Below are 10,249 nucleotides of genomic sequence, written 5' to 3' on the forward strand. Positions count from 1 at the left end.
TTAGGGCTTGGTGCTGATTGACTTTTTTGTGCGTCCTGACCTGCTACATATCTCCAGCAAATCTTGTAGCTGTAGGTGAAACAACCTTGTGACTAGCGTCAGTTGAATGCAAAAAACACAGCGAAAATCGACAAAATGGCCATTGATCGAAATTGCCTGGGTCGGCATTTCCAAACCGGGCCTCATCTGCGAAGTGTTTGAAGAACTTTTAGTCACCATGTCATGTAGTTTGTGCTCACCAAATTTCAGGTGTGTACGACGAACCCCCAAGGAGGAGTTCGATTTTGAAAATGGCCAAAAATGGCCATTTTTGAGAAAAAATGGCCCGGCATGCTCGCCGTTTTTCCAACATGGCGGATTTCCTGTTGGGTTTACAGAAACATGCTAATGGACTTTTTTGTGCATCACAAGTTGTTACATATGTGTAGCAAATGAGGTAGTTGTAAATCAAACATAGCCCCAATGGGAATCTGTTGAAATATTGTAGGGGGCGCCGTTGAGCCGTGTTGCATTTTACAACTTGGCCCAGCCTGACTTTTTTAGTCATCCTGACCTGCTCTATATGCCTACAAAATTGCGTAGCTCTAGGCCAAATGTGCTTTTGACAATTTAGAAGGTGGTGCTGTGGAGCAATTTTTCTATTGAGGTGTGTATTGTTCTTCCAAATTATAAAATTTTTCACCGGGTCTGATGTACATGGCAATTTTGGTGAGTTTTCGACTATGTTTAGGGCCTCAAAAATGCGTGTCTTTGGCACGAATAATAATAATAATCCGAGCAGTTCCAATAGGGTCTTCGCACCCTTTTGGTGCTCGGACCCTAATAATAATAATAATAATAATAATAATCCGAGCAGTTCCAATAGGGTCTTCGCACCCTTTTGGGTGCTCGGACCCTAACAATACGAGTACAGTGATGATATTTCAAAGCACGTCTCTCTTGCCTTGTAGCGACACTCAAAAACAATTGCAAGGCACAGCTTTGTTATATAACTTTCAGATCAATTTGCAGCCATTTCGTCTGTTGTTAAGGACATTTCAGGCTTTTCGTTACCCACGGTAGGGAATAACAATCAGGCAGTATGTAGGTCAGGCTCGCTTAGACAAGTCGACGCTGCTCAAACGGGTCTTTCACATCCCTCCATCATACCCTCCACTCTGCCTTTGGACCCCGAGTCTGAGCATATGTTCTCTCTAGCTGCTTGTCATCTATCTAGGCCTGCTTGAGTATTTAATGAACATGTGACTCATCACACATGCTGGCGAATTAAGCTTCATTTACATTTCAGAATAACAAAGCGTCACAGAGAACAATCCAAAGGAAGGCGATGGGACAAAGACACAGGAGGACGAGATCTTTTTTTTTTTTAAAATAGCTAAATAAAACTTTAATAGGTCTAGTTGCAAATGTACATAAATTGCACAGCCACATTTTGTCAACACAAGTTCCTCTGTACATTATTGTTTTGTCACTGTCGTCAAAGGAAGCAGAATCCAGCAAATACTTTATACTTTCAACATACTTACAAAAGTATTTTCTACAAGATAATAGAAAACATACAACATCTTTTGCTTTATTTATAGCTTTATATTTTCTGATTAATCTTTTCTCGGAGTGGCTGAACTGTGTCAAGAGTGAGCTCAGGGTTTTCTGATTCGTAAAGTTGAAGAGCTGAAGTGGGAGCATGGGTGGGATAAATGAACTGATAGCTGAGAAGCCAAATTAGATACTAAACGTTGAAGTACCTTTTCTGCTTCAATGTAGAGATGGGAAATGAGAGCCTTGTATCTGTTAAAAAACAAACTTGTTTTTGTCAAGTTGAAAGCAAGACTATGTGACTTTTGCTGTGTAGCAACCACAGCTAGATGCTAAACTACTACTACTACTACCCCAGCAGCCAATACCAGTTAGCTATATGCTAAACAATAAACGTATGGGTTTTTGTAAGGCTGTAGTATTAGCTCGTATTTCATACTGTTTAGCTAAATGTAACCAGGATAGGCTACAAGAGTTGTTGTAAACTGAATCAATGCACTTCAAATTGCCAAAATTTACTCCAAATTTGCTAACATAAGCAGTAACCCTCACAGCAAAATCCAGTTTAGCTACATGCTAAACAGTTTACTGTTTAGCTAAATGCAACCAAGAAACATATGAGTTTTTGCAAGGCTGTAATGTTAGCAACAGTTTAGCTACATAACATTGCTGTTGCTTAGCACTGACTTAGCTAGACAGTAAATAAACATTTTGTTAAGTATTTAAGAGCCATAAAGTCAATTAACTGAATTAGTGTACTTTAAATATACTAAATGTGTTAGAGGTTTATTGCTTATCATGTTAATAATAATAGGTCTAAGTTAGCGTCAAGATTTCATACTGTTTAACAAGCATAAATGCTAAACTAGTAATTAGCATATCGCTAAAATGCTATTTGAAACAAGTCATTAGGTCAGTAAACTCAATCAGTATTGGGACTTACGACAAAACTGACCACATTTTTTTGCTAACGTTTGCTAACGGTAAGCTTAACAGTCTAGCTAAATGCTACACAGAAAAATGTTTAGCCACATGCTAAACAGAAGACTGTTTGGCAACAACTCATCTTTTAAAGAAAACTTTGGTTTTCTCTGTAACTGAAATGTATGCAAATACACGAAGAGCACACAGTGGCACTGATTAAAACAGCTAAAGTTGCCGTTTAGCAAAGAAAATAGTTAAGCATTTAGCTGAAATGCTAAGCTATTACAACAGTAGCTCATGTGCAACAAAAAAAATGCAAATTTACCTAAACTTTGCAACCACTGGGTAATATTAACCACTACAAGCTACTGGTCAAAACAGAAGAAGTAAATTAAGGCTGCGCATTAGCAGAAAAACCTTTGAGTGTGTTAAGCTAAGTGTTAAACTTTATTGCTAATTAATGTAAGACGGGAAATGTGTAGTTTATTCAGTCAAAAGTGACATAGTCTTGCTTTTGTCTGTACAGTTGCACACTACGGTTTCATGGCTGAATGCCCGGCAAGATATGACAAGTCCTGTATTTTGTTTTGCAACCACAGGGTTCCTCAGTCTGATGCGACAAACAGGAACAACGCTGAATTGTTCTCATAATTTGATATAAAGGTTTGAGATAGAGCTATTACAAAAAATGCCGTTCTTCGGTTTTGCCACGGTTTCAAACACCTGAAACAGGTGCTTTGTTAAAAAAAATAAGGAAAGAAAGGAAAAAAACCAAAACAAAACGCTAGTTATAAACACCAACCACTGAACGTAAAAGTGCATAGAGCTAGACTGATGAGAAATACAGGATTGTGCTTGTGAATCTCATCGAAACTGGACTCCGCTTGGCCTGAAAACAAGGAGGCATACATCCCAAGAGTCAAACTCCTACTTAGTCAGTTTTTTTGGCTAGTGATATTACACTCTAAATACAAAACAATAGCTTTAACAGAGAGAACACTGAAAGGTTAATTTAATTGTATAGTTCTAACCAATGAGGACAGATGACTGACTGAGCTATTTTGTATTTACAATATCCATAATGATACAGCAGAGTTTGAGCACAAGATACATTTACAAAAAGCTCTGATAACATTAGGTAAAAATAGTGTGAGCATTTTATTTACACTTTCCCAGGCTGTCCAGCCTCTTGATACACTCAGCATATATTCATGTCATGTCTGCAGCAAGCTATTCGTCGTCGTCATCATCATCACTGTCCAACTGGCAAACAAAGAAAACAAACGGTGATACTGACGCTACCATTGGCTCTAGAGCAAGGATGAAGCATGCAGAGCCTCACACTTGATGTATATAGTTTGTTATAGGTAAGAAAAATGAATACAAAAATATACAAAATACAGATGCTAAGATGGCATGGAGCGACGACAGGGGGGGGATTGGAAGGAGCGAACCCCGTGTTAAGACCAACTGTGAGTTAGCATCTTCACATTCAGAAGAACGAGGGATGGAGGAGGGAAGGGGCGAGTAAGAAAAAGAGACAGGAGAAGAGAGAGAGAGAGAGAGAGAGCGAGAGATGATGATGCCACTAGGATCAATAGAGTCACAGTTTGGATGCAGCATACTTCATTACCACGAACAAATAAAGCAGTTAGAGAGAAAATGTTGTAACTAAGGAGGCCATTATAACAACAGCCCACCGGTCCAGTGTATAGTATGAGTGAGTGCCTCTAAACACGTCTCTCAATAGCTTTTGTGCAACCAGAGAAATAAAAAAAGACCTCACGTATGATCCAAGCAAAATCCAAATCTGGGGTTTGAGTGATCTGCGTCTTTGAGAGCAGTGATGAGCACCGGAAGAAGAAGAAGAACCGATTACATTCGACTGTGCAAACTACTGTGCAGACATTTCTCTCAAATGTAGTGCATACTGTATGTAAAGGGTTAAAGCATTGATGGATTAAAAGATGACTGAGGTGCTGATCACTGCTCGGCGGGGTCTCCCTCTCCAGGGCTCCAAAGCAAGCTACACACTACAGTCTTTCATCGTAAGAGAAGAAAAATAAAACTAGATCTCACTCCTAAATAAAGGGCTGCTTTTATATTTGAGATTATCAAATATAGGTATATGTGTGTATACTCTATAGAAGAAAAAGAAAACTGCATACATCTATATTAAATTTCATTAATATAGTATCACATAGAATTCATTTACTTTAGTGTTTATAATACATTTACGTGTGTACAATTTATTTTTGTATTCTTTACAAATCCACAGTATAAGTTGTGCCTTTCTTTTTTTTTTTTTTTTTTTTGCAGAAATAGGGGAGCTGCGGGATAAAGTCGAGGTGTGTTCCTTACTTAAGGCGTTTCATGTACCAATAGCTTTTCACAAAGTGCACTACATAGGGATGGAGAGGAGGGAAGCGGGGTCAGCGGGACGCTCAGGAACACACCCAGGATTGGAAAGGGAAATAAAGAAGATTGTTTTGGACTAAAAATATCACTTTTTTTTTTATAGCTCCTATTTGGTTCTTTAAAAACAATGACTTCAGAATAAAGCACTGGAAAGTAATCCTCTCAAGACAACTAAAGCGATAATCCTTGATGCGTGTTGTTGGGTTGAAGTGGGTCCACTTGGTCGTCGAGAGGGAGCAGAATAAAGAGAGGGAGGAGGAGGAGGAGAGGAGGGTTGCTAGGGGCGACCGTGTGTGGCGGTCGTCACTGTGTGTGGTTATATAGTGGTTCATCCCAAGCATAGGCAGGGGCTTGAATTGTCCCAGCGACTGCTGACACCGGACAGGTGTGTGACTGATGGACAGCTTTGAGTTTTCTATGTACAAGCTCTGCCCCGCCTCCTCTGGCCGTCACCCTGGTAACGAAGGCCGTCTGGTGATCTTGTTCTCTTGTCGATCTGTCCATCACGTTGAAGTTCCACCTCTTCTGGCCGGCCCTTTCAGAGCGATGCCCTCACTCCCACACCGTCTCCAAGAAAGTGGAAATGACTTCCAAAAGTACTGTCTGCTTTGAAATCTCTCTCTCACACACACACACAGTCTTGCAGTCTTTCAAGCAGGCATGCATCCGTGCATGCACGTAGACATCCTCTCGCTGAATAACTGTACACGCTCAGGCACTCGACACTCACTCGGGGCAGATGCCAGTCTGTCTAGCAGTTGCTGCTGTTCCTAAATTCTCCGTTCTCAGTGATCTGCAGTTTGGTGGGATTGGTGGGGGAGATGCCGTTGCGGGTCTGCATGCTGTAGCGCTCCTTCAGCTGGGTAAGAGCGCTCATCAGACGGGCGTTGGCGGCGTCCAGCGATGCTATGCGCTTCTCCTGTAAACACATATAAATACAACTTGACTGAGTCTGAACCTAATAGAAGTCTCCTTTCCCCAAAAATTGGACAAATCTTATATTTACGAGAGCCAAGTGACCATTTGATTTCTTGTAGTTAGCATGCTGGCTAAAGTCACCGTGCTGAATGCCTTCTGTTCATGAATAGAGGTCTGTTGGTGATTATTAGCAAAGCCCCAAATTACAATAATAAGCTACCTGTTCTGCTCCATTTGAGGGAAAGTTTTACTAAAATGTTGACCAAGATGAAAAAGAGCAATACACACTGTGGAGCTTAACACTAACGGCCTGAACAAATTTAGCAACGTCAGTTTTGTGTTAGGGCATTCAGTGAACGAGAAAATGTTACAGATGTCAACCCTGTATGCTAGCAGGTGGATGACAGAAACAAAGAGGGCATCACACTGACGTTGAACAAAATTATAAAACAAGACAAAGCAGAACCAATCCAAGAAAAAAAAATAAAAGGAAGAAAACAGGGATCTAGTTGCCCCTGTCGGCTATGATACGGCATTTAAAAAAAAGTGACCTTTGACCTTTGGCAGAGCTGACTTGCACTGATTGACCCCAAAATCTAATCATTCCGAGGAGAGGTCATTCTAGGTCACCTGTAAATATCAGCTTGTTTGACCTCAGCACTCGAGCTAGAGACTGTTCACAGACACACACGGTACTGATTACTCTACAGTTTCCCTGTGGTCAGGGCAAATATAAAAATTTGAAAATACACGGTGCTCCTTCTGCCACTCGTCCGTCACCCGTCTCTGTTCTGAACCTCTTCAAAACTCAAGTGCATGCTTCAAACGTGCTGAGACAGTCAAGCTAAAAGTCATCATTTACATGTGGCGTCACCCAGGATTCAAATCCAGCTCTTCTGAGTGAAAGTCATCAGTATAACCTATTACACCACCAAATCCTGTTCTCACACCAGCCTTTGTTGCCATTTATACTGTCTCTCTGGTTGCCTTGTGATTGGCTGAAATCTCCCGTCACAGGCTACATTTTCTAAAGCCTAAAAAAAGGAGCCGGGCGGAATTCTAGTTTCCTATTAGGCCACTTGAAATAACAATACGCTGAAAGATTCCAGTGGAATTTTTGCCCAGTGATGCTCAAAAAATGCTGCCTACACCTGATTTATTTTACATTAAGTTTTTTTTTTTTTGATCCTTCCAGTAGCTACACCTGCTTCATCCTGTAGAGGTTTGCGGAGGACTGGAGGCTATGCTGGCTGACATTGGGTGAAAGGCGGGCAACAACCCAAAATAGATCTAATTTATTTAATTTCAATTTAGAGCCACCAGCTAACCTACCATGCATGTCTGTGGGAGGAAGCCATAGCACCCAGTGGAAACGTACACAGAGCAAGGCCTCAGATCACCGGCACGCTGTGAGGCGACAGCGCTAACCACTGCACCACTGTGCCTGTTATTTGTTCGGGAACACATTCAAACTCCAATTATAATCACATTAGGGCGTTATAATTATGAAATGTTTTTCAGGAGACTTCATTATGGGACTCGAACAAGGAGGTCAACCTGAGAAATTAGTTTGTTGAAGAAAAAATTGCACAAAGCAAAAAAAAAGAAGAAGTTAAAAATCTGTATGTACAAGTGGTTGCTGCGCGCTGCCCCGTACGCGAGGCTGGTTAATCCACAAAAAGCGCACTTCCCTCCGTGCCTTTGTAATGACCTTTTTATTTTCCTTCTCTCTGCGCCTGTTTACTGAGCGAGACAACTTATTGCCTTACCGTGGCGTATTTGTTTGCAGATGCAAACGCTCATTACTGTGGGCGTGAAGGAGATTAATCACCTATGCATGTTTGTGTCGGAATTTGTGTAAATGTCACGTTGCGGCATACTTGCATTTTCTCCTCAACACTGTAATCTACAAAGACATACATATATATATCTTCACCTAATTTTGTGCCTGTGTGTGTTTGCATGCAGGAAATATACAATTTTTTCCCCATGCGATAGATGAAATTGCATCCAGAGATGAGTCCAGCAAGGTTTAATCCTTCATGACAACAATTATGCCCACACACTCATTCTCTGCTAAATTTATAATTATACTCCTAACAATGACCATTCAGACTTCTGTGCCACAAAATTCACTAAATCAACACTTTTTTTTTGTTGTTTTTCAAGACGGATTTTAAATGCAGTTTTTGTACCATTAAAAACCGCCATGGATTATAGAGGAGCTACATGTTGACAGGAAACTAGATAAGAAATTTGTAAATGTATGTTTTATAAGACACAGTGGGAGGGAGCTGGGAAATTCTGCTCAGCCATTCAAGCTTGTCAATGCCAGAGCGGAGACAGCTATGAATTAAACATCTCTTTGTATGTCAGTGACCCTTTGTTTCCACAAGTGACAGCGCACACAAATTTGAAACACAAAGATTTAAAGTATCTACAAAACCATATGCAACCTGCAGAAGGGAACGCTGGAGCTCAGCTGTCAGTCAGCGTGTTGTAAAGAGGAAACCGACCTGTGCGTCGATGATCTTCTGTTTGGAGTCCACCACTGCCTGCATGTCAGAATGATCCTTCTTGAGCTCCTCTTCCACTGACATTAACCTGGACATGGGAGGCAGTGTTACAGGAGCCACGGAGCAGATGGGCAAAGACGCATCTTAGCACAAAATAACTTCTTCTTCTTCCTCCTACCTGCTGATGATGCCCTTCATCTGGAGGTCTTTGTCGTCCTGCTGTCTGCGCAGACGCTCCTCCGACTCCTCCAGCCGGGCCTGGTACTCCATCAGCACCTTCTGGGCCTGTTCGTCCTGACCCTTGAGACGGGCCTCGTACTCCTCCAGCTTCTGCACCGACGCCCGCAGCTTCTCCTGCAGCACGGCGATCTCCTGCTGGTACTGAACAAAGAAGCGAGGAGATTTTCGTCATCGCCGTTGTCGTTATCATCACGATCATCATCATCATCATCATCACCATCGGGCCCTATCCTCTTCGTCATTACCATAGCTGACAAGAACAAAAAAAGACGTCTCTCAATCAGGCCTCAGATTAAGGCCATGTTGCTCCTCAGACAGGGTATAATTTCTGTCTGGAACAGAGAGACGACCTCTATCACGGAATCACACGGTTCATTTACAAGCAATTCTCATAATAGCACATTTATGCTAGATTGAAGAAAAATTCCTATTGATGCTTTCACCACTACTTTCATTCAAAACTGGTGTCAAATTCAACCGTTCCCCAGCTCGGTTTCTGGTTTGGTGCTGAAACCAAAGACAGGTTGAGAGATTGAACTAGCAAGAAAAAAAAAAAAAAAAACAGACAGAAAGAAAACAAAGGGATTTAAGGATGAATAAAGACAAGAGGATATGAGAAGGGAGGGATGCAACCAGTGAAGCAGGACTTTAGTCTGTGTAATAAAACCCCAAAATCTCTCCCTGACCCCTCGCTGGACCTTAGAGAGGTTTTTGAAGGAGTTCTCCTCAGGCCAGCTGGAGAATCAAATCTCTTCCAGACAGAAAAAACATATTTCTTTTAACAATAAGGGATATTGTGGTCAGTCAGCATGTCACTGGATAAACACTAATGCAGGGCTCAGACTGCAGGAGTTTATAAAATCCTAATAGATTTTGAAATCGGGTTGCATCACGCACATAATATAATCGGGCTCTAATCTCGGACATGCACACGCTACGAGATTCGAAAATAATGGCACGCCACTCACTGCGGGATATGTTTTAAGACTATCTTGCCGGAGGGAACAACCGGGGAGAAGAAAATGGAGACTGTGGTGCAACATCTTGCAGCAGCACTAATTTACAGTGAGAAAAACAAGTGTTGATGAGGAATTAGTTGGAGGAAATAATGGTTCTTTTTTTCTTGAGTGAGAACTAGAGGTAATATTTGTAGCTAACATTAGCGTCAAGCGCTAAAATATTCAGCACTGCTTGGCAACCGTGTCTGCTGCTTCGGGCAGATTTTAACTAGTAAATATTAAACGTAAAGGTTAAGGACTGGATCTATAAATGTGTCACTTTATTAAATAATGTGGCCGAACATCAGTTGATACCCTGAAATGGGGCTAAATTGGCCCAAAACACCTGTGGTCTGAGCCCGGCACACTACAGAAACAAAAACAGTCGAGCATCTTTGTGGCACAGCAGCGCACCATCTTATTTTACTAATTAACATGGCACACAAAATACAGCTGTGGCAGAAGGGTGCGCCATTAGTTTTGCAGGAATTTGGTCATAAACAGAAATAAAAGTTGTAATTTTGATGCCCCTTAAAGAGACGTTAAAGGAAACGAAAAGTTAGCACAGCAAATTCTGTGGCAATCCATCCAATAGTTCTCGAGCTGTCTAGCAGACCTCTTCCATCTTCATACCCCAGTTAAAGCACGGAGGTCAACCCACCAGATGCTTTTGGATATTCCAAGACACAAAAATAGAGG

General features: G+C 41.4%; 1 protein-coding gene across 5 annotated transcripts in view; it reads right to left on the bottom strand.

Annotated features, from left to right (window-relative positions):
- Positions 1 to 1,356: 1,356 nt before the first annotated feature.
- The window catches only part of LOC103372872 (disabled homolog 2-interacting protein), a 102,286-nt gene continuing 93,393 nt past the window's right edge, over positions 1,357 to 10,249 (bottom strand). For all 5 annotated transcript variants that reach the window (XM_008302637.1, XM_008302638.1, XM_008302636.1 and 2 more), the window contains 3 exons: positions 8,491 to 8,693; positions 8,313 to 8,400; positions 1,357 to 5,797 (listed from right to left, as the gene is read on the bottom strand). In XM_008302637.1, the coding sequence (XP_008300859.1) occupies positions 5,630 to 5,797; positions 8,313 to 8,400; positions 8,491 to 8,693 (459 nt within the window). In that variant the 3' untranslated portion in view covers positions 1,357 to 5,629. The remainder of the gene's footprint in view (positions 5,798 to 8,312; positions 8,401 to 8,490; positions 8,694 to 10,249) is intronic.

The sequence above is a fragment of the Stegastes partitus genome, unplaced genomic scaffold (assembly GCF_000690725.1).
Source record: "Stegastes partitus isolate 25-593 unplaced genomic scaffold, Stegastes_partitus-1.0.2 Scaffold1848, whole genome shotgun sequence".
Lineage (NCBI taxonomy): Eukaryota > Metazoa > Chordata > Actinopteri > Pomacentridae > Stegastes > Stegastes partitus.